Here is a 25,482-nt window from a genome sequence, read left to right as displayed (position 1 = left end):
TTTCTTTTCTTGACTGCAAAAGAAAAAAAACTACAGGATTCATTTTAATATTGGCAAATCGAAATTATGTTTTGTTGAGAGTTGATTAATTTGTCTGCTTTCATTGATGTCTAGCTTCACCACTATTATTATCAGTAACTATCTAAACTGGTAATTATAGAAGCTGATCCACAGAGATATTTGAGGAACACACACACGCACACTTATTAGGATAGGGATGAAATCATCACTGTGGAGGTAGGACTGATGACATCATCAGTGTAGAGTTTGGACCAATTTCCTAATGTTATAACTGATGACATCACTGTAGAGGTAGGACTGATGACATCTTCACCGAAGATTGGAACATAGGGATAACATTATCACTGTGGAGAGCTAGGACTGATGACTTTGACTCAGGAGGTGGGGCGTATAAACAAATCTGACGTTGTACACCCTTGAACCAAGCAGCAGCCATCTTGAAAGTCTCAGCTCTGTCTGGCCCTGAACCGCAGAGATATTTGAGCCACACACAGAGATTCTTTGCTTTTATAGATAGATGAGTTGTTCGGCAGTGCTGAGCACAACATATGGCTGATGTGATTTTCCATTTCTAGTGCTATTGCTGTATTACAAACATGTGATTTGATTACACAGACTTTTGGAGTGGGAATCTTATGCACTTCACAATTTGATTCGATAGCAATGGGACTGAGATTCGCTTTTTAATAGATGATTTAGATTACTTTTTCCACAGCATTTCTTTGTTTCTTTGTAACCACTGATTCATTGCTGTTTTTAAAAACATCACAATTGCCTTCAGATGCAGGAGACAGATTTACCTTTTTACTGTTCATTAAACCAGCAGAAGACTATTTGTAAACTGTTCAGTTAGAACTGCATTGTAAAATACCAAAGTAGCAGTATCCTTATTATAACATATACAATAAACAAAAAGGACTTTTCTAAATGATGGATTATATAGTTTAACTCAAGTAGTATAGTGTTTTAAGAATTTCAGTTTTTTCATTAAAACATCCTTCTTTCGTAACTTATCATTTAATTGGAAATGTACACATCGATTATCATTACTATTTCTGAATGATGATACCTCAATTAATTCTCCCAACCCTAATAAATATACATGCACAATGACATTCGACACTCACAATCGCTACTTTCCCGGCTTTTAAAGCCAATTCTTCACACCATTGATTGCACATTATAATTACAGTATATGCTTGTAAGTGGGAATTGAAAATGGATCCCCAGCCAACTAATGGTAGCCCTTTAAATAGTCTATTAATAGGTTAATGTAATTTCCCAAAAATGTCAAATTCCTAAAAAAAAAAAAAAAGACTGGTGTATATATATATTTTTTCAGAATATTTAGATTCATGTCCTCCAATCTATATATTCTAGTATTTGAAATGAATTTTCAAATTTATTTATTTAGAGGATAAGCCCCTTGAGATTTAATCATCTAATTTTTGAGGGGGTCCTCAAGATTGCAACAAATGACAGATACAGCAAAACAGACAATAAATAACTACAAAATACATAAGAAAAACCTACACAACCTATGATCAAAAACACTGACATGAGTTCTGGAGATGGTGTACAAGAGCATTTGGAATGAAATCTAAATATGTATGTATTGCTGAACAATTTTCTAATTATAAAGGAAGTCCCAAGTGAACTGTGAAGGGCTCTTCTCTCTGTTTGGGACTTTGTAATTGGATGATACAGCATAAAAGAACCAGTATTGCAGAGTAAATAAACCAGCCTAGTCATTCAGGAGAGTTGGCTGCACAGTGTTAGCTTCTCTCCTACTGGATCAAAGCTCCTTAACTTTCTTTTCAGTTTAGGCTTTTGTCGCAACATAATTTTAGATTGGATCAATGGATTATTCTAGTTGATGACTTTTTCCTTGATTTCTTGATTTTCTTGCTTCTGCCATTACAAGGTTAAACAGCCGTAATAGGCAACACTGCATCACATCCTCATCTATAATGTTTTTCAAGCAGCTGTTGCGCAGTGAACCCTTTTGTCTCTTTCATGTGTGCAGTTTTTTGCGTCACTCCTGTTTGCAGGCTTTTTGGTTTTCCCTTTTGCTTCTCTGCTATTGGCTGTGCCCATCAAACAACCTCAAAGGGTTTGCATGGTCCTTAAAGCGATCACACCCAGTAGTTTTTCTCTTCAGCTTGTTTTGTCCCATTGCTTCACAACCTGCATAGGAAGCCAGTAGATGGAAAACGGCTATTAGTTGTTTAAAAGACACACCTCATGCCTGCCCATTACATTATTTACATTTATAAATATATAACAACAATCTACAGATTTGTTGTTATGCATGACCACTCTACACTTTTTGTTTTTACATAATAGAAAAATAATAAACTTAAGCTTAAACTTTTGCAACCAAGATTTGTGTCAGAGTTTATCTGCAACAGTTTAAAGTCTTTTTTAAAATCATAGATCAGTGTATAAACAACAAACAAACAGTATACTGTATTCAGTCTAATCCCAGGTGTGTCATTTGAAATTTTGACACCAAAATATACATTTTTATAGCAAATAAATATCTGTTCTAAATAATTAAAAGAAAATCCATATTGGTAAGCAACCTAGCAATGGATGAGCTCCTCAGTGTACCAGTATGCAGAAGATAACTTACACAATCTTTTGTTTAAAGTTATAGACGGGGTCAAAATTAGTGCAGCAGAATTGATTTTGTTGCCTGTTTAGCGAAAACAAAAACCCATTTTTTGGTGAACTCTAGCATAGTACACCGTTACCCAATAATCATTAATGTGCAAGTTTTCCGCCCCTTCAGAACATTTTTAAAATAAGACCTCATGCTACCAGTTAACTGCAGAATTCCTTTTACCCAGAGGGATCACTCATCCATCATCTATCTTCCTCATACCTTTGTTTTGCTCTTGTGCTGTTGAGGCTTGCTGGCAGGTAGAAGCAGGGCCTCGTGGCCTCTTCCATATCACTTAAAAAAGAGAGAAGTACTTTTACATTTTCTTCACTACACTCTTTACAGTATATTTAGGCAGGCACATACATAAATGCAGTGCAATGCAGGCATATGAGAAAAGTTGGTGATTTGAAAATATATGTATATAATCTATATTTTAAAATTAAAACCAGTTTTTTAAAAAAAAAAGTGAGTACCAGGTTTGCTGTAAATATTCTAAGCAGGATTACTATTGTAACAACACATCATCATCGGGTAAAACAAACCTGTCTCATGACGGTCTAAACCCAGCAATGCTAAATGGACTATTCAGCATAGTCCATGACGGTAAATTGACATGGTTTTGCTCAACTTGGTCAATCTTTTACTTAATTATACACTTATTTAACGTTTATTCTTTCTTTCGTCTTTGTTAAACGTTTTATTCTTTTATTTGTGATTATTTTCTGTGGCTGTAACATAAGCAATTTCCCCCTGTGATTAATAAAGGAATTCTGATTCTGATTCTAATTTTATGTCTATGTGCACATGAAAGGCAAGTACATTTTGTTCTCCTATCAATGCCATTTGTCAACATTTAACTAACGTTTGGGGATCTTTAGAAAAATTAGAATTATAAATGCTGAAATTACATCATGTTCTTAAGGCCGCCCACATTGTTCTGGCCCATTAGTTTTAAAGCATATTAAATGGTCAAGAGAAATAAAAATATTCATTTCCGAATTAAAGTGCTGATTTTAAAAAAAACAAAAAAAAAAAAAAAAAAAAACATAAAACCAACCAACATTACACTCGTCATTGTTGTTTTCCGTTTGTTGCATCAGATTTTTCATACACTGTGATATATGTGCTCTGTCATTATTTTGGCAGGCAGTTGAAAAGCCACCGTCATTCCTCATTCATTACTCACTGTTTTCTCGCATCAACTCATTTCCAAGGTCCACACTGATTGTGTCATGTGCTACAGTCACAGTTTCTATTCGTTCCAACTTCTGACGTTTGGTTTTTCCTCTCAATTTCACAATTGTGGCTGTACAGAAACTTGTGCTGTGTGCTTTTGGATCTGTCTTCAACATTTTACATCTAGGGATGTATTTCTGGCTTTTGTTTTGCCATTTCGGTTCCTCTTAAATTATTAATAAGAGAGGTTTGAAAATAACTACTTCCAAAAGAGCAGCTACATCTGAAATATCAGGGAGGAATGAAAACTCAGTTTTCAATTAAAAAGTACTTCTGCTGTTAGTCTTTTACAACAAGAGCACTTGTAAAAGGCCATACACTTGTAAATAACACAGATTTAACTCCTGATTGCTCCTATTGCGATACAAATGGGCTTAAATCTGTTTTAAAGAAAAGGATAAATCGCTTTCTATTGCAGAAAGAACGGACATTGATATTGTTTCACTACTCACTAACTGCTACCTCTTCTATTACACATGAGTTTGAGCCAATATTTATATCCACAGTAGCGCCTCCAGGAATAACATCCACATTATCATTAATTTCCTCTGCTCCCTGTTATATGTGATTTGTAGGTCACTGCCTAACCAGGCCAATTGCATTGAGCTGCTTCCTGTCTGTAAAGCTGTAGGCTTAATTTAAATGCAGACACAAAGTCGAGCTACAGTTGTTGTTGTTTTTATTACTTTTTTTACCCAGACTGCAACAGGCAGAGTAGAGATGCAAAGTGTATAATGATTGTGGTAAACTAGTCGATAAGCCCCAGGATGTTGTGGCTGGATTTAGCCGAGTAGCAAGCAGGACGGCTCAGATATGGAGTCTCTGTATCACTGCTTCATATCTTCCTCCTCCTCAGCTGTGTTGGCTCAACAGATAACGGGCTTCCAGGTGTAAACATCTATTAGTAATGAGGCACTGAACCCTGTTCTAATATGGGTGCTCATTCATTTAAAAGGATGGGACAAAAAAATGATAGTAATAATAATAGTAAAATTCACTTTTCAAACTAAAGTCACAAAGTGCTACAAAAGGAGATTTAACAACAAACAGAATGTGTCCTGCCATTTCAATTTATATGGTTGTATGAAGTGAAATGCATTCAATTCCCCCAAGCTTAATATAACTATCAATTTGCATATCAACTTCAATACACATCAAGGATAAGAAAAACAGCCACTTTAACTGAACTGATTTATAACTCATTCGTCATGTCAGAGGACCATGTTAAATTCTCATTCTAGCACAAATTGAAAGAGAGGTTCACATGGCCTGCCTCCTCACAAGTCACATCCTATTGTATTAGGTGTCCTGATCAGTGACCACACTGTCTCCCGGCTACCGTCTTACATAATCTACACAGACACACACAGACAGCTGGACTTGAGCGCTATGTAGATGAGCAGAGATGACTAAAATTTATTCAGAGGTTGGATGATATTCAGAAAATTTTTTGTGTTTGCTTTTATAAGTAAGAATTTGATACAGATACAAGTAAAACTGTAAAAATAATTAACATTTTTTTGATACTTTCCAAATTTAATGTGTTTTGTAGAAGTGCCTGGTGGACCAATCCAGCCTCAAGCAAGGGGTGTGCATTGCCTTGAATCTGATGATACGATACAATTCACGATTTTCACGTCACGATACAATATATCACGATACTAAACAATACAATATACATCACGATATCAATAATTACAAATTTTTCCTTTACAAGTACAAAATTTATCTAGTTTTTTAAACTTGCAAGAAATAGTAACTAGCTGTAATTCAAGTCTGATTATCAAACTGTCAAATTATTATTATTTTTTACAAGTTCTTAAAAAAAAGTAACCATCTACATCTATAAAAGTGCCCAGTATGTTTTAATAAAGCAATCAACTTCCAAGCTAAAATGCATTGAGGAGTGAGGTAGTTTAACAAGGTCTGATGTGGTTCACAGACACCTAGTGACCGGGCACTTACGTGCTATGCATATGTTAGTGCAATTAAATGTTTTTTAGTTGAAAAACATAATTGAAAAAATCAATTTTTTTTGGATCGATATGATAATCGCGCGGTGAAATATTGCGATATATCGCCAAATCAAATTTTTCTTACACCCTTAAACCATAGTGCTGTCGTTAGCTTTATCTATCATACAGGTACCATATTTTCCGGCTTATAAAGTTGAGGGTTCGGCCAATGTGACGGTGCGCTTTATGTGTAGATTTTTCAGTCAGTCAGGCACATGTATCCAGTGAAAGCGGCCTTTGGGAGGCAGAATATTACTGACAGTCACCCCTACAGCATGCATTAACTGTAACAACCACTGAACATCACACTGAACTGATTGTTCTAAAACAAGCTTTGGATAATGTGGGGAAAGTGAAAACTCTCACAGCTTTAATAGCTCAGGATGGAGGCGTCATGGTCCACAAGAGTAATGGAGTACTTGCCCGTTCTGATTGGTCGAGTCTTTGAAGGGCACCCTCATCAGCCGATAGGGTACAGCTTATGTTACGGGGCAGCCTTTACATGACTTTTTCTTGGAAAATTGCTAAATTATTGGAATGGGGCCAATATAGTGGTGCTTTCAATAGCTCGGAAAATACGGTAGATGGATTCACAACATTAATAGTCCAGTTTCGCTGTGTCTGCTCTGTAGTTGCTTGTGTCGGCTTGAATTGAGCAACATGATGATTAAAGGGTTTTTTTTATCCCTGAGCGTACAACTCATCTGAACTACTAAGTGAAATTATAAACCCAAGTAACCATGAACCACTCTAAGTCTTTTGTCTTCTGTTTAAAGAGTAAAGACCGTGTGTATGAGCCAAAGGCATTGCAAAAGAGGTGATTTAGAGTTGTAAAAATATGACTGACTCTTCCCTCGGGGGTCCATCCCTAAAGCTTTTTTAGGAACCATCATGGAAACAGCTGCTGTTCCAGACTTGTAACCTCCCTCTCATCAGGAGGAATTCATATCCATTATCCATTCACATTTAGGGAATGCCTGCACTAATCGCTCCTTCTGTCTTACTGCTGCGTCGTCTCATTCAAAGTTTGAATGGAAATGAGTAAAAATGTTGTTTCATCACTTCCACGATATTGTTTTTGTTAAAAAAAAAAAAAAGAAAAAAAAAAATGGAAACACATTTTTGCAATTCTCCTTTTTACAGTTTTCATCTTAATCTTTATGGCTCTCTGGAAAGTCTAAGAACACCCAAAGAACTAGATTGTAAATCATTGTAACAGTGCAGCAGTACTGATGTTGACATGAAAGTTGCTGCCTTAAATAAAACTTGGTTATTTTCTGATATTGCTACGGAAAGCAATTAAATACAGTGTGGTCTATTCACAGACAATATGCCATATTTAATTTTGTGATCAGTTTGTAAAAGATCTGTATAAAATGTTTTTCTGCTAAATATGTTTGGAAGCTGAATTTAAGATTTATCTGTAAACTTTATGGTGATGACTTCACAAATATACTTTAAATTGAATTACTTTTTTACCTGCATGCCTTTAGGTAGCGCTATCTTTAAAGTATTATGTGCCATCTGTCTTCCTGAAATCACTCTGGAACCAAACTCACCTCAAGCTTTTCAGTGCATTTCTTTCACAATACATTGTCTGCTCTTTGTTCTTGTCCACTGCATGTTGCATAACTGCTTTCTGACTAACTTGGTGCTTAACAGCTTTTCTCCCTATCCTGTTCTGTTTGTCCTTCTATCCACTAACCCCAACCAGTTAATGCAGATGGCTGCCATCTCTGACTTTGATTCTACTGGAGATTTCTTCCAGTTAAAAGGGAGTTTTTTCTTCCCACTGTCGCTGAATGCTTGCTCGTGTGGATCGTGTGGTTTTTTCTTTCTTATTATGAACTTTTTTTTGTTAAGTGCATTGAGATGACTTAGTTGTAATTTGCGCTATATAAATAAAGGTCCAATATCATGCATTTTTCACCTACCTCCATTTGTTCTAAGAGCCCCAAAAACATAGTATTTGAGGTTTATTTTCCCAAACTCGCCTGTTTTCCAGAGTTTTAGCCTCTGAAAAGTGACTTTCTGAGCAATGGGCTGTTTGGTCCCTGCTCATGCATATTCATGAGTGGGCGTGTCTAGAGACGCTGACTTGCCTGCATGCCTTGCTCTGAGGGAGATCAGTAATAACCAAAGCCATTTAATAACAAGGTTAAAAGCTCAAAAAAGTTGATTTAGCATGATATAGGACCTTTAAAGGTTAATTTTTTTTTAAATTGCAAACTATCACAACATCACATAGAGAAAAAAAACTCACCACGAAGACAGGGTGGTCACCACTAGGCTTACGTTAGACACTTGTAGTGACGTCAAGCCAATGCGTAAGTGCTGCTGCTGCCTCCGTCGAATTTGCTAGCAGAATTTATTTTTCCAAATAGCTTCATTTTCCTCCCAGACTTGTCCTACTAGCGCAGTCTTGGTCATAATTTGTATGTAAATAGTGCAACTGAGTGCCGGTTGTGGCAGCTCTGATGCGCAGCAACGTACACATCAGAAGTGTCTCCAATACATATCCTTGTGGTTTCTGTAGTAATAAATAAAAGGAAATTAAATACAATAGGGAGAAAATGACAAAGAACCTAAATCAAGAGGAAAATTGGAGAAATCAGGCACCTCACATATTTTGTTTATTAGTAATACACATTTTATCTTGTAAACATGGCTTGTACAGTTACCTTTTTAGTTCATTTTGGTCTGATTGATTAACTTTGATCAGAGGAAAGATATTCTGATTACTTATCATTCAGCAACTTTAACATGCATGGCATTCATTCAGTCAGTGACCACTAGTGTTTCTCTTTTAATGATATTAGCTATTAAATTATTGCTCAAGCTTTCTAAATGTTGTACTTTTTTATGTCGAACCGATATTAGCACTAAAAAGCAGCCACATTGGGACTCAATATGTCTCAATATTTTTCATTTATCCTTTAATGATAAAGTAAGCCAAATGTGTTGGTTCTATTTGGTGCTATTCACAATTTATGCAATGTTTGTCTAGCCGCAGGCTTTTTGTGGACATTTAATGCAGTGCAAGAAACCAACTGAAAACTAAACAGACAAGGCAGGAGTAAACAGTAGGGTATCAGTTTAGTTTGCTGTTTCAGGCAAGTCGAAGCATGCGGCAATTACTCAGGCACACGCTCTAATGAGCTCAGCATCAAAGCGCTTTGGTGTGTGAATATTTACATGTGTGTTTGTTTTTGTCTTTGCGTGGCTGAGCTCCCTGTGGTATGCAGCAGAGCAGGTTCATCTGTGTCAAAGCTATGGGAAAACAAGAAGAGGTGAGCGAAACAGGCTTAACTTCCACAGCCTCTTCCTGTTGCGTCACTTGACACATTCTCCCAAGACCTCAAACTCTTTGCTTGGCTGCCATCTAACGGAGAGTGCAGCTTTTGCCCCTAGTTTTGTTCCATCCCTTTATTGCAGGGGTGTCAAGCTCATTTTAGTTGAGGGGCCAAATACGGACCAGTTTGAAGTTAAGTGGGCCACCGATTTCAGGTGTGAAAAAGAGCAAATCCAACATTAATGTGCCCTCGTCTGCACTTCCACATATAAATGATAAAGTATGCAAGTATATCAGGCCCTGCAGGAACTTCACTTAACTGTCCCTGATTTGGGGAATTGGGGGACATTTTGTGAAATAACTTGAGGAAGATTTGTCCTATTTTGGAAAAATTGAGAGCTCTTTGAACAATTTCATATTAAAAATAACTGCTGTCATGAGATTTAAGAACTGGAAAATATTGTGGAATTTAATTGAATTTTTGTATTTGGAAGGGCTGATATAGCTACAACTGAATTAGTTGGTCATTTACAAAATGTTTAATTTTTTTTTCTTTTATTTTCCTCTCTCGAGTAGGCCAAATTTGATGCTGTAAAGGGCCAGATTTGGCCCCCGGGCCTTGAATTTGACACGTGCTTTAATGTAACATATATTTAAATTATTTATCACAAATTGCAAACACCACATTTGAGACTATTTAAATGCTACAAAAATGCATACTTTATGTAAGTCACAGGTGGTTTCAGTAGGAAATTTAATTCAATGCGCAACCAAAATGTATCTGCAATCACACCCTCCACCAAAAGAAGGAATATATATGGTATTGTGTCTGTCCTCTATTTAGCATTGGTAGCACGTTTTTCCACCTTAGTTTTAATTAATTATCTACTGATGCTAGAGCATCAGTAGATCAATAGAGTATATTTTGGATTGACTTCCAGGTCTGTGAAGGTGGTGTTACCTTCAAGTTGGTTCTAAACCTTGGATTGGTCACTTTGCAGCCCTGAGAGGACTTCTGTCCGTTTCAAGGCGGTGGTGGACACAGAATTGTGTGAATGTGCACCTGTGAATATGGACTGTAAGGAACAGCAGGTTTTGCAATGCCACAGTCAGTGATGTATTTGCTGCTAATGCTAGTGGAGGCTTCATGTAGTTCCAGTGTGGTCTGCCTCCACAGCTTCATCTGCTTCACAGGAGTCATTGAGTATGACATGGTACTCCGGTTTAATTCAACAGCTTTAACGTTTAATTTGCCGATCACTAAAAATGGCATACAGCTTGGAACTGATCTGCTCTCTCTCACTCCACACATGGTCGAGCAACTAGGTCATTCATTCGTAGTTAAAGGGACACACACATACACACACACACACACACACACACACACACACACACACACACACACACACACACACACACACACACACACACACACACACACACACACACTGACCACAAATGTTATGGAAATTCTTCAACTCTTCCACTCCCCCACAGTCACAAGGCTGCGTTTAGGTCCCGAAAAATAGTACCATTTGACTTTTCGTGAATCTGTATCTGATAGTACCGAAGGAATTCGGTCGTTACCTAAATTACTACCTGAATTAATATGATCGGATTGATGATTGGTTATCGTTTTTTCTCACTGATTGGTGATCGGCCCCAAAATCCTGATCGTGTTTTTTTTTTTTTTTTTTTTTTTTACATTATCAAAGCACATTCATTCAAAGACACATCCTTGTTTGGTCACAGCTGGGATTCTGACCATTATGGATGTCCACCTGGCAACCTTTACTTAAAGCATAGTGTGTTGTCACTAAGAGCAGCTTCTTTGCAGTGGAGGTCAAATCCTTCATGTCCCACAGCGGTTTCATGTTTCTCAGATCTGTATTGATTAAATGGTCAGTCTGTTCACAACAGATGTCAAGCACCACCTTCTGAGAAATATACAGCTGCCATAACTGCATGTAAAGACACAGGGTGCATTTTTAATGAGTCAATTATGCCGTAAGCACTCAGGTTACATATGTTTTTATGTGACCTACATGCGCTATCAGATTGAAGATAGTTTTTGTTGCTTTTGGTGTACAAACAATATATCTTTTCTTGATTCCCAAAAAACCTTGAGGAAGGATTGGGGGTGAAGGTAAACCTGGCAGAATCCTCCACAGTGCTGAGACTGACTGCTTAAAAACAAGACTTCCAGATAATCCAATCAGTTTGATTATAAATGCAACTGCCAAGACATGGACTTTGCTTAGCTTTACATTCTAGCATGGATCACAAAGCTCTTCTTTTATTTAATTTCTTTTGAATGCTGACTGTTTAAAGCTGTGGTATCCAAGCTCAGCTGGCTCTGCAGGACACCTTACTAAAACATGAATCATTTCTATACCGAAAGCTTTAGATTTCTACAAACACCTACAAATGTTGTTAATCAGGCAACACACTGTTTCTCGATGCTGCATCGGATAAACAACCGGTGACATGGGTTTTTAAAGCTCTACAGAACACTGAGAGCTTTAGCAAACTATAGTGTAATGTGTTTTTTTTTTTAATGAATTATTTATAATTATGATAACTTTTTATAATAATACGGTAATAGTGATGGCTGAGAATTATATATGAGACTCAAAGCGCATATAGAAACCATTTTTCATTCACATAAGTCACTCACATTAGTCATACCGGTGGTGGTAAGCTACAATGTAGCCACAGCTGTCCTGCGTCATACTGACAGAGGCGTGACTGCCATTTTATGCCTCTGACCACTACTTCATATGATTCCATAACCAACAGATTTACGTGACACACAAAAAAGTAAACATGAACCTAATAAGAATAATTTCACATGACCTTTTAAAGAGGCATTATCTAATTGACGTCCTAATAAGCAACATTGGGTTTTTCCCCAAAGTCCAAAAATAAAAAATTACATTTTATATATGACTTAAAAAAATATGACACGTTTGCCTTCAACCTTTGTACCATGGTTAGTTTCATTGCAACTTTAAGGAGTGATCTTTTTATTGGCGTGAGTTGCCTCCTCCTTGATGCTTCCGCGGGTGATTAACCAACATGACTTCCCCTTTGACAAATCCTTGTGGTTGAATCACATGTTCAAACAGTAGTATGGTACAGGAAGACCACGCTGAGCGCTGCTGGCTGCATTCACTTAAACTGGAGGGAAAGCTTTATTTAATTACTTGAAATTAATGAAGACGAGAGCAATGATCCGTTGGAGAAAAAGTTTTTCTCGAGCGTTCTCGATACAGGAAGATGATGATGTGTTCACCAGCTGCTCATCACAAAAGGTAAAGCAATGTAGCTAACTAAGGATTCGAGAAAGTTTCACTTTTTTTCATTGAAACAATAGGTCGAAGTTGTCACTGCTGAGGAGCTCTTGACATTTTGGTTGTGTTTAGGTGCTGTATGATGATGCATTATAAGGCCACACTTCTACTGCTTGCTGAAACTTGGTGTCTCCTGAGACCTTCCAGCTGTTTGCTCAGAATGTGCATATTTCATTCGAATTGATCCTTGCTCCTACCACCCCCTCACACAGTGAAAACATCACAAAGTCACAGTTGAAATGCCTCAGGACGTTGGTGTTATTTACGATTGCGCCTGATGCCGTGTCACACTGCAGTTAGGTAGCATCTTTGTAAAGCCAGCCTAAAATAATCACCACAAGCAGCCCCATTAGTTGCTCAGTTGTGCGTGTACATTTTGAAGGATGGTCCATCATTAGAGGCAGCAGGACAACGATGGAAATGTCCTTGTTTGACTGAACGGAAACTTTTCAGTTTTTTTGCTTTCCCTGCCAGTGTAAAACAATACCTTTAATTAGGAGTAAAATACAACAAAATAGAAAGAAGCTCCACGGTAAGGTTGCAAGGTTGATCGATATAAAATCGAAATCGGATTATTTATTGATGGGGATTTTGAAAAAGTCAAAATCGGAAAATCTATTTTTCTGTTTAATCATGTGTAATTATGGCGAGTGTCTCTGACAAACAGGTTTTAAACACATGTTTAACGTGATAAACCCCTGCTACAACCTCTTCTTTTTTAAATGGGAATTTTGTGTGAGGTTTTTTTCTAATGCAAGGTTCTCTTTTTAAAAATGCTGAGGGATTCATTGTTGGTTGGGCAGGTTATTTTATCAAACCCACAGGGGATTTAACATTCTTTGTTAAAGCTTTGCAGTTACACTTTATTCCCTATACGGAAATTTGCTTTCACGTTTTCAATTAAAAGAAAATACTTCAGTAATTGAATTCAGTGTCTTTATATATATATAAAAATTGAGTTTTCAAAGTTAAAAAATGGGATTTTGTTTTGAACTAAAATCATGCAGCCTTACTCCACGTTATCGTTTGAGCTATTCTTTTAGGAAATGACTTGTTTTTACAGCCTAATGAAGAAGCTGCCACTGTAGTGTGCAAAGATGAGACAGTTTTACTTCCCTTTATCTACCTGCTGCTCTTGGTTATGTAACAACCGCTATTTCCTTCCCTTGGCATCTTCTGCAAGCTCATTCAGTGATCTGTTTTTCTATGGTCAACACTGTGGCATTTGAAACATTACAGGTTTTCTTTTAACCTCATTGCGATTTGTTTGAATCAAAAATAAATGGTGAGTGAGTGCAGCTGAGTCAATGACTCCATGTGCAAATCAACAGGGATAGAGTTTTTGCAGTCTGGTGATCATGATGAGGTGTTTGATTTCCACAGTTTTTGGATACTTGGATGAGATTGATTGGATGATCGCTTTGGGTTTTTCATATCTTGGCCCCTGACCCTTGTTGAGCAGCATTTACATACCAGACTTCAGTGCACTGATGGATTGTCTTCCATCTTTCCTCAGACTGTGTCCTCGTCCGGCAGAGGCCGCTCAGATTCTCCCGTCTACACCAACCTCCAAGAGCTGAAGATAACCCAAAACAACCAGCCACCTCTGCCCTCCGGGTCTCCACTTCATGTGTTTGGTGACTGGGAGACATTCAAGGACCAGAATGGCAGGCACTACTACTACAACCGCAGCACCCAGGAAAGAACCTGGAAACCACCGAGAACCAGAGAAACCAGCACAGGCAGTTCCAGAGGAGACAGCCACAGCACTGGAGAGAGCACTGAGGTATTGATCCAAGGTTTAATATTACATAGACATGTCAAACAATTACAAGCACAACGTAAACTCGTATGTATTCACATAGCTTTTAAAATGAAATCAGCTGTAAAGTAGCAATGTATTTTCTGCAAACTCAAGTCTCCTCATTTTTGCAGACGTGGAAATTTAGCTCAACACAAATTGAAAATATTATCTAAGATAATAAATTCCCCATGCTAAAAAACCTGATGTAAGATGAGCGAAGATGTAACGTCATCCTTAGTTGATTATTAAGTATTTACATTTTGTGAAACAAATTTTTGATGAACCCAAAGAATATTGCCGTAGCTTTTCCAGTATGCCTTAATATCATCTGTTCAAAACAAACTTAGCTGTATGTAGCCTTTTATTAAAAGTTCCACACCTCCTGTGATTGTATAACAAGAGCACGCAGAGAACGCAAACCTCTGCCATCATAGTACTATGATCATTCACACTTGAATGGTTTGGAAGAAATTTCTATCCCCTTTAATAACAATACAGCAGGTCCAAATGTTTGGGCACTCCCATTTGTTTTTGAAAAATTGTGATGAAATGTGCAATCTGTATCTATTCAATCTCGATGAAACTCAGTGAGTCAAATTTCTTTAAGATCAGTCAATTACAAACTGAGATGTGCATCAAAAAATATATTAAAAAAGATCCAGAATCAATCTATTGATCTGGATCCCTTCCAAGATTTAATGGAATCTTCAATGGCGTATCGTCTGCCTTTGGTTAAAATTTAGTACGGCTATCAAAAAAAATAAAAATCAATAAATACTGGTGAAAATATTACGACCAAGGCAGAGGTAATTATTAAGCATAAGGTAACCTTCAGCATTTGATAATCATATTCCAATTAATTGATGAATGTAGCAATTAAAGTATGTATGTACTAAAGGTTATGCTCGAAAGTCTTTTCAAGGATTTGCAAAAAAAAAGGGAAAACATGAAATAATTAAAAGCAAGTATTTACCTGATCAGATGTCTGCTCAACCAAGCTACTTCTGAAGAAGAGTCAAACTGACTCTGTCACTGCTTTTTATGGACAAAATGTAATTATCAGTCAAAATATACTTGGGAAGTGAAAGTTATTTTACCTCTGCTGATTATTTAATACAGTAAACAGTGTACATATTGCGTTGTAGTTTTTTTTTCGCTGTGTTTAGTTTGTGTGCTTGGTTTATGATAAATATTGACAGTATATTAGCTGAAGTCATTTGGCAGTTTTCTCTGATCTGGTGTCAGTGTTAGTCATTAAATAGCTACCACACAGTGCCACCTACAGGCTCAAAGCAGTTTTATCACTGTGTTTGAGACCTTATGTTGCTTGTACTGTAGTTTCCTGCTGTCTTCCGCTCTTTTGTGCTGCGTAATCTGGTGTTGGGTTTGTTGTTCCTGATAATTTGAAGGTTCTGGCTGCATGGCTGTTTTTCCTCTCTGTAACCTCATGGTGAAAAATCTTTGTCTTCTCTCTCTTTTTCTCCCCACTCTTTCTTTCCACTAATGGTAGACCACTCCTCTCTCGCTCTCGCCGTCGTTCTTCCCCTTCCTCTCCCTCTCCATTGGTCGACTGCAGCCGTTGTCATCGGAGGATACGTGCCTCAGCACCTACTCTAGCCAGTCAGACAGTCAGTATGGCTCGCCCCCGAGAGGTTGGTCAGAGGAAATGGACGAGCACGGCCACACACTGTACATCAGTGACTATACTAACGAGAAGGTACCAGCTGCACGGGGCTCATCTGTCGTTTCTTTTCTCGGGTGGTTCCTGTGACTGCATTGGGTTATGATTTTGGGTTCATCTTCTTTTTGGGTGCTTTAACTGAAACTCCTTCTCAATAAATGATTTCACAGCCTGTGCCACTGTTTGGAGAGTGATCACAACAAACAAAGCAGTTTTATCAATAGACATGATGTCTTATTGTTTCCATCTAGTACCAATAGTACTTAAATGAAACATTTTTAAGCAGTAGTTAAACTCTTTCTGTTTTGACAGACTATTTGATATTGTCTATATGTCACAAAAGAGGATTTCAACCATTGTCTGTGATCATTCTCTGGTGTGTCTGTCTTTGTACACCAGTGGTTAAAACACATTGATGAGCAGGGAAGACCTTATTACTACAGTGCAGACGGCTCCAGGTCAGAATGGGAGCTGCCAAAGGTAAGACAGCTCTTTAGAGTTCATTAAAGACATAAAATGATAAAAAAAAAAAAATAATAAAGATAATACAAATACAGCGGAAAAAAACAAAAAAAAAAGTTTTTCTGTTATTTTTTACTAAGTATTTTAATTATTGAGCCCATGGTCACATGTATTCCACTGGTATGTTTCTCACAGAGGGATTGTTTGCATTATGTTAAAAGTTAAGTCTTTTTACTCTTTAATTCTTTCTTTTTAGATAGTGAAAAAGAAATCAGTGGTTGAAAATATTAAAATCAAAGCTTTGTAAATGCACTATGCAACTTCTTAGTGAATGAAGGATTTGTGTTTGTTATAGTTGAGAGCGTTGTTGGTGTTATTAAACTGTTCTGTAGGGGTGTAACGATTCGTTTTAACAATGATTCGAATCATGATTCGTTGTTGCCGATTCAATTCATGGACGATATTGGTTCATTTATAACAATTTATTCAGTAGTCAAAATAATAATTCAACCAGTGTGACTGAAATAAATACCTCGATACTGGACGGTGCAAGTGAGGATTCATAGATTTCTGATATTCCTTGTGAGGGAATTGTCTATAAGTTTATAATGGACATAAACAAAAAAGTAAACCACATTTAATGGCAAATGTATTCACATTTGATTTGGATAAAGTCAAACCAACACTTTAAAACATTTAAATTCACAGAATGTTAAACTTTTCTGCTCTAATTTTCAATACTCAATCCATTTTCAATAAATATACATATTACCCTTTTTTCTTGTTTTTATGCATAAAAATAATACAATATTAACATAAAAAATGAAGAGCAACCAAGATCTGTTCAGGTTATATGAGCAGTGGTTAAACCTACTACTTCATGGTGAGCCTGGGGCTTTCTGCAGAGCTAACGTGCTTTTGCTACATGCTGCTGCTGTAGTGAATGCTGCCAGAAGGGCCTAATTTTTTAAAATTTATTATTATTATTATTTTTTTTTTTTTTTTATTAGTAAAAATGAAAGAATATCTTCGTCTGTGCCAAATCCAGTGTTTCCACACACTGGAGACCAAAGGTGGATTGATCCATTTCTTGATAGCTGGTTTCTCCATTTTGTTTGTCTTCTAGCGCGTTGCCACAGATAGCCGACAAAGTCGACCGTAAAGTTTTTATTATTAAAAGCACTTTTAAAACGCATCTACATAAAATATGTCGTGCTTAAATCCAATATGTTTTTTTCATTATATCGATAACATTGATTTATTACCTTTTAAAGCGATTTTAGATCGATTGTCATCCAGAAGGCCAACTTGCAGAGCACAGATCAATGTAGTTAGATCGCAGGGATATGACTCGATTCATCGATCTAACGGATGAATCGTTACACCCTTAGTGTTCTGTAAAGGATGTATGAAGACAAGAAGACTCTTGATGATTCTCTGTACCTTCCCCTCAGTACACCCTGTCCCCACCACAGCTGCCCAGAGATGCCACTAAGACTCGCAGTCTGGACAGGAAGCACCCGGACCCCATTGTGTTGACTAAGTGGCGACACAGCACCTACATTCAAGATCCCGTCAACAAGGTCTGACACCTTCAGATACAAAGTCACAGCTGATATCACTAGCTAGATTTTAACTGAGGAGCTTATTTAACTTTTAACATTTGTTCCGAGTGACTTAAAAAGCGTAAATATTGGTAATTGGTCCAGATTTTCAGTTGCAGGCTCCTTGCTTTTCAGCGGCTCCTTAAAACCAGGCGTTTCCGCGCAGTCTCCGTCCGCCTAAACCCCTACAGACATCAAGTCAGTAGCCAACTGAATTAGTGTCTCTGTATCCAGACACAATCATCTTGCATGATGACAATTTCTCTTCAGGAGCAACAATTAAAGCTCATTCTACCCTTTCTTTTGACGTCTTTGAGATGATTAATTTTGTTTTTAAAATTTCAAACAAAGTAAACAATGATTATATATTTGTGTGAGGTTGTATGTGTGAGGTTATGGGTAAGTCCAAGCACAATAATTAAAACAGTTGCATGACCCTTCTGAGAACACCTGACCAGCGTTTACTCCCTAATTAAACTTCTATTATCGCCTCCTGAACAGCATGCAGGTGCTCGACAGCAGCACAATGATAATTATTGCGCTCTCTTTCAGCCGAGCCGCCTGTACTTCCTCAATCTCGCATCAGCCCTTTCATTAACCTCAGGATGGACCATGTGACCGTTTGTGTTTTCTGTCTTCGTCCATGTCTGTTCACATGTAGGACGCTCCTCTGGGCCTCAAGCCCCCCTCTTCAGACTGTGACTCCTGCCCTTCGTCTCCCAAGCCCCCCAGCTCTGTTAGTACTGACCACTAACCTCACCCATCTCTGACTTTAAGCTATTTTAATGCAGGGGTGGAATGTACACGGGCTAACGTCACTGGGTTACCTACACAGGTCTTGAATTGGTGAAAACTAGTAAATAAATAAATGCAATTTTTAGAACATTATTAAAAAAACAGAAAACAAGTGCACCTGTGTGGGTCAGGTTATTATTATCCACTAATCATGGAGCTACATCACCGCTGATCTTGCTCTCGTGGTGGGGTGCTTGTGTGTGGGTGCTTTCTGCGGGTGACATCAGCGCTTTTTGCTCAGTGAGATGTGACAACATCTTTTCCCTGTGTGATCCAGCTGCAGTTGTCAATCACGATTTGTGTGAGTGACGTGACTGTGATGGGGGTTCTTTGTAACTGCAATGTTATACTTCTTCATTTCTGTTTTTCTCTCACAGCCATCTGATAAAAGTGGACTTGTGAATGTGACGAAGATAACGGAAAATGGAAAGAAAGTACGGTGAGTGGCACAGACAAGTGAAGCCAAGTCTTTCTGAGTCTTTCCTATACTAAAGCTCTTTCTGGGACTTTAATGCGTTAATTGCAATTTATTAAATTACAGAAAAATAAGTTTACAAAAAATCCAGAAAAGCATGAATATAGCTTACTTAAATTCAAGTTTGTGCTTTGTGAACAATGCAATCATAATATTCTTTACTGCACATTATGTTAGCTCTCAGTGATGACAATAATAAACAATTTTCTAGTTTAAGTTCTTTTGTTTTTATTGATCCAGTCATATACAAAATCCATTGAAATTGGAAAAACGTTGCTTCTCGTGTCAAATATTGTTATGAAATGATTTTCCAAGTGAGTGTATGGTAATGTTGTGTTTACTGCATTGACTTCAGTGTCTCAGCATTAATGAAGAGACAAGAGGAGACTCAAATAATGTGACTGTGAAAATGCTTATAAGTTTTAAATGAAACTGTGCTCCTTTTTGACAAAAAACAATTAATTCAAACTACACAGACTTCAGGAGACCCAAATGATCATATTGCAATAAACTGGTATGGTACTCTCTAATCTAATGAAAAGCAATAAGGAAATAAATAAGAAAAGAGATGACCTTGACTTTACAGTTACTATTACAAATGCAACCGGTGATTAGTTTCCTCATTTAATTTGTCAGAAATTATTACCCCTCATAAGGTCAAGCTGTTCAGAAAAATTTGATATGTTCAAGAATTGTCAGAAAAGAGAGACTTTTTTTGTGTGTGCTAGCTACCAGGGTTGGGGTCGATTATAAACGTAATCGCCTAATTGATAATTAATTACAATTATGACTTATTTTTTACTTGTAATTGTAATGGAAAAATAGGTTTCTATTTGTATAATTGACTTTGTAGTTGTAATTGACATGGAAATTCTATCAAAACCAATTACAATTTAAATAAAATAAAACGGGAACCATGTTACAGTTGTATGGCTTACATATACCGTATACAATATTTTAATGGAAAAGGAGTAATTGATCTTGAGTAATTGAGAATGTAATTGTAATTGACTTTCATGGGAAAACAATAATTTTAATTGTAATTGGAAAAAATGCCAGTCAGCCTAATCGGAATTGATGAACATGGATAATCGAAGGTGTATTTGTACAAAAGACTCCATGTGCTCATGAATAACACGCCTCGACACATTCAAAGGACTCTGTGTTTTTGGTGTTTGTTGCAGGAAGAATTGGACTTCCTCCTTGACAATCCTTCAAGGTTCCTGTCTGCTGTTTACAAAAGGACACGGAGGCGGGACAAGCTGGGTGAGGGACAGATGCACTGAACAGATGGACCGACGAGCTTTTGTTAATGTCGCTCTTTTGCATAAAAACACTTTACAACTTTTTCATTATCGGTGTTCTGAAATTTGCCAGACTTTTCTGCTGAGCTGTTCCTGCTATAGTCTCCCACTGATCCTTGTTGTTTTTTTTCTAAAGCATCACATTTGATCTTAAATGCTTATTAATCAAAAAAGCAGGGTTAGGGTCAATTACATTTTTTAGTTACAATTACATTTTCAAATACCCATGTTCATTTACAATTCAATTACGATTACAGAGACCAGCATTTTCTCCAATTACAATTAAACTACAATCGTTTTTTAACCTCAGAAAGGCACTTACAATTACGTTCTCAGTTACTAAAGTTCAATTACAATTAACCTTTATTACTGAGCCTGAAATAAATAACCTAATAAAAGTTAACCTACCTCCTGTGTTAGCTTTCTGTTAGCTTCTTTTATAATGAGCGGTACTAAATCACCTGTAAAATACAATACAAACAAATATATCTCACCTAATTTATTTCCTATCTATTGGTTTCCTTGTTAGGCTTCCTAATCAATTAAATATAGGTTTTAATATTTCTGATGTGGGCGTCTAAGCCTTTTTTGTGTCCGTACACCCCTTGATTTCAATTTTTTTAAATGGTAAAATGTGGGAAAGCTTGATATGAAATGTTATTTAATAATTGTTAACTACATTTGTGTAGAACTGTACATAGAACTGTAACTTGGTTCCTCAGTTTTGCATTAAAATAACATTTTTTATAGAATTTTATGACAATTACAAAGTCATTTATCTAAAGTCAATTACAATTTCATTACGATTAAGTCAGCAACATATTTTTTTTATTTTTATTTCACTTACAATTTTGATTATGCCATAATTGTAATTCATTATTAATTATGTAATTAGAATTAGAATTGACCCCGACCTTGCAAAAAAGCTGTGGTTAAATTCTGGGACGTTTTCTTCTCTTTCCATGCTTCTTTCAATTATGTTTGGCCTGGTCATCAATTCATCCTTTCCTTTATCGTTCTCCACCCCACGCAGCATTACTACCACAGCGGCTCCCTCCCTGAATTGCTCCTGTCATTGTTGAGTAACTGGAGGCCATTGGCTAAGAAGCGCCCTGCTGTCTGTAATGGTCGCTCAGGGCTGAACCGAGCCTCCTCTGTATGTGCTTCCTTCTTCCATGTGCATGCTTCGATCTCCTCTCCTTTGCATGTTGCTTCCTGCTGTTCAACGCGCACTGACCTCAGTAACTCTGTGTGTCGTCAGTTTGAGTATCGCTCAGTTATCTTTGGAGGAATTATCCTAATTTGACTCTGAAGGTAGTTTTTTTTTTTTAAACAAGCACTGTTTTTCTTTGTGTTGGAGTGGACTTTAAAAAGCACAGATTTAAGATTTAACAGCCAAACCGAGCCTCCTTTTGATATGTGCATGAGGATTGAGCCAAAATTGGAAATACTGCACAGTACGGCTGGGCGATATGGACCAAAACTCAAAATGGCAATATACAATATAAACCTTGATCATTTTAAGTCAAAGTCCTACCAGAAAGACAATTCTGGGTTAGATGAAAAATGCCACATAAGCACATTTATTAACAGGCTCCCCACGGTCATGAAATTTCTGGAAAAGTTGTGGAATTTGAAAAACTGATTTTCCAGTCTTGAAAAATTATGGACTATTTGAACTGTTTTGGAAATATATATATATATTTATTTTAACGATTAAAATATATTAAGCGTTATCTCAAAGTGAAAGTGCTGCATATCGTCAGCATTTATAGAACTGTGCGTAGGTAAGATCACTTCAGCTGGCATACTCTAGAAACCAGGAAATCATACGCAGAAAAAGATCTTATCGCTTCAGCACAATATGTGCCACTTTTGGCTCTTTCTTCTCTAAGGGACAGCACGTGTGAGTGAGTTCTGCAGTGTGGCTTGTTTAGGGGAAGGTCTGGGTTAGGACACACTCAGTAATCCATCTAACAGTGCTTTTCATGTTATTCTGAGAAGCAGTGAAAGCAGCAACGCCTAAAACCAGTATTTTAATACAAAATAAGCCATCAAATATATATATATATATCTCAGAAATATAGAAACATTTTAACTGTTTGCCTGTACTCTATGAATAATATTAAATACTTATATGATGTGATTTGTACTGTGTGATTGTATAAATCAAAACAAATTAATAAATGTAGATGTATCTCAATAAATTATCAATATCGCCAAAATAGAAAACTCGATATATCTTGAATCTCGATATACAGCCCAGCCCTACTGCACAGTCATAATGTTTGTTCATATTTTGTGATTATTCAAACATGAACCAATAAGACATGATGTTGTTGGGTTTTTTTTCAACCCTTTCTAATACATGAGTCACAAACATAACTGTTAATTCTCCACATTTTAGAAACTAACCTGTCCTAATCTGAGTGTGGAAAAAACTACATACATTCATTGTGTGCGCTAATCTCTCTGTTCAGTTTGGAGGCAGTCAGTCCAAACCAGAGTTCACTGTGGATCTTCGGGGCGGTTCTGTTGAATGGGCCTCAAAAGACAAGTCAAGCAAGAAGCACGTAATAGAGGTGAGAACCCCATCCTGTCACAGTCTGCTTCATACATGTGACAATATGTGAAATATGACTCAACACCAATATCTTTTAAAACTACACAGCAATGAACAACTAATATTGGACGTTTGATTTTAATTCACTTGATTTAAAATAAATATTTTTTTTATAAATCGAGTCATTTTATTAAAATTCAGGCAAACTTTACAGACACAATGTTTCTCTTTGTACTGTTGGAGCTCGAGGAGCCTTTTACTTCAAAGGCTGCAATCATTTGATTTATGACAAATTGAGATTTTTTTTCAGTCAGCATTAATCAAATGAACAGTGTTGGGGAAAGTTCACTTCCTTCATGAACTAGTCCAAAGTCCAGATCACAAATTATAAAATGAACTAGTTCAGTTCTTAGTTCAACTTCATTTTTTGACATTTTGTCAGTTGCAAAAATGAAGTAGTCCATAGTTCTTTATTTTCCAATATGTTGCTGCAAGGTATTCCCCTCAGAATTCTGGCATTTCCCCATTTAGTCCTCTGTAGTAGCAGCTGCAGCTTACACCCCTGCAGGATATTCTCAAAAACAGGAGGAAAGATTTGCTGCTTGAATGTTCTTTTTTCAATGAGAAATTATTGAAACAAAAACAGGATAGTAATCCTTGAGGTACATTTGAATTATTTTTCCAAACCTTCACATCTACTTCCATATCAGTACACACTAAAAAAGGAACCTAAAGAGAGCAATACTGGGAAAACATACTGTAGCAGGAAGGTTATGCAAACAAAATACAACTGAAAATAGTAAAACTCTCAAGGAGACCATTCTAAAATGCAGCAAACTATTACCAACAAAGTCCAGAAGATGTGACCTTTTAGTGATCAGACGACGATGCCGTATTAATCGTGGAGACAGTGCTGTCTTTATTTAATAATGCATGCAGCAGTGCTACTCTGTGGTAGCTGGTGATGCTCGATTTGTTTTTTCTCCCTTAATTATGGCCCTGTTTTCGTCAGGTTTTCACCTGGAAGGCTCTACAGACATCTGATAATCTCTTGAACGAAGTTAAACTGAGCGGGTGCCGATCACAAATCAGCATCAGGCAGAAACCGTATGTTTAGTTCACGTTCGCCCAAAATATCAACGAGTTCATGATTGATCGTTCACTGAACGCGGTCAGACACAACACTCCTAATAAATATCACAAACACAAGTTTGAAAGTGTGCTGATACCCAGTATGCCAAAGTTGCTATTAGAGACTAGGGAAAAGGTCACTTTTCAGCAGCTTTCTATTGTTACTAAAGTCAAACATGTTTATTTTTATAAGCATTGATTTTTTTTTTCACCTTTTCTAATCAATTTCTCATGAACAAAATTAATGTCCTGTCTCCAAGCTTAGCTTAATGACATACTTTTATAAACTGAAGCTAAAAATGGACTGATACGTACCTTTCTGAGAGTTTGTTTTTACTCCAACACCCATGATATGCCAAAAGCTAACTTAAAAGCTAAAGATTGAAAAAGTTTGCACTTGTGTCTGTGGATAACATGGTGTTCCTTCTTCCTTCAGCTAAAGACTCGGCAGGGCACGGAGCTGCTGATCCAGTCGGAAAACGAAAGCGTGGCTTCGGAATGGTTCAGAGCACTGCAGGAAACAATCAGCACACATGTAAGCATGGGAACATTCAAACCCACAAACTAGATGACTGTAGACATTTTGTAATGTGAAGAAGTGTGATGGAAGACCGTTTTCATTCCCAGAAGGGAGGGGAAAGGGAAAACACAGAACCCTTTAAAGTCTTATCTCATTTCCTAGATGGTCTTCAATTGTTTTTGTGCATGTGCGCTTTAGGCTTGGGAATCTGATGAGGCCATAGAGGAAGATATGCCCGAGTCGCCTGGTGTGGAAAAACATGACAGAGAGAAAGATCACAGAGACTCCAAGAAAGGCAGAGGTCAGTGCAATGTTTGACCAATAAAAATTGTTTTCGTCACCGTGTAAAATAAGTCCATATGTTCTTTATTTGGGCGAAACATACTTGATAGACTGCTGGATAAAACTGTCCTATCGCTCTTTTTTTTTAGCAGCCATGAAGCCCTCGGCCAGCCTGGATGCCTCTGACAACAAGAAGACCCGACACAAGCTGAAGAAGTTCCTCACCCGCCGCCCCACTCTGCAAGCAGTCAGAGATAAGGGATACATCAAAGGTCC

The 25,482-nt window shown here is 37.1% G+C and overlaps 1 protein-coding gene across 14 annotated transcripts in view; it reads left to right on the top strand.

Annotated features, from left to right (window-relative positions):
- The window catches only part of LOC114479121 (rho GTPase-activating protein 12-like), a 59,764-nt gene that overhangs the window by 29,881 nt on the left and 4,401 nt on the right, over positions 1 to 25,482 (top strand). Inside the window, exons 3-14 of one of the 14 annotated variants that reach the window (XM_028472608.1) lie at positions 14,102 to 14,371; positions 15,900 to 16,106; positions 16,470 to 16,550; positions 17,987 to 18,115; positions 18,272 to 18,334; positions 18,798 to 18,872; positions 19,309 to 19,370; positions 20,591 to 20,672; positions 23,191 to 23,292; positions 24,841 to 24,939; positions 25,123 to 25,225; positions 25,359 to 25,478. In XM_028472608.1, the coding sequence (XP_028328409.1) occupies positions 14,102 to 14,371; positions 15,900 to 16,106; positions 16,470 to 16,550; positions 17,987 to 18,115; positions 18,272 to 18,334; positions 18,798 to 18,872; positions 19,309 to 19,370; positions 20,591 to 20,672; positions 23,191 to 23,292; positions 24,841 to 24,939; positions 25,123 to 25,225; positions 25,359 to 25,478 (1,393 nt within the window). Of the gene's footprint in view, positions 1 to 14,101; positions 14,372 to 15,899; positions 16,107 to 16,469; positions 16,551 to 17,986; positions 18,116 to 18,271; positions 18,335 to 18,797; positions 18,873 to 19,308; positions 19,371 to 20,590; positions 20,673 to 23,190; positions 23,293 to 24,840; positions 24,940 to 25,122; positions 25,226 to 25,355; positions 25,479 to 25,482 lie in introns of all 14 variants that reach the window. The other 13 variants (XM_028472607.1, XM_028472610.1, XM_028472615.1 and 10 more) reach the window with 13 other exon arrangements.

This window comes from Gouania willdenowi, chromosome 17 (genome assembly GCF_900634775.1).
Source record: "Gouania willdenowi chromosome 17, fGouWil2.1, whole genome shotgun sequence".
NCBI classification, from domain to species: domain Eukaryota; kingdom Metazoa; phylum Chordata; class Actinopteri; order Blenniiformes; family Gobiesocidae; genus Gouania; species Gouania willdenowi.
Note: the sequence above shows the minus strand (reverse complement) of the source record. Positions and strands in the feature narration are given on the sequence as shown.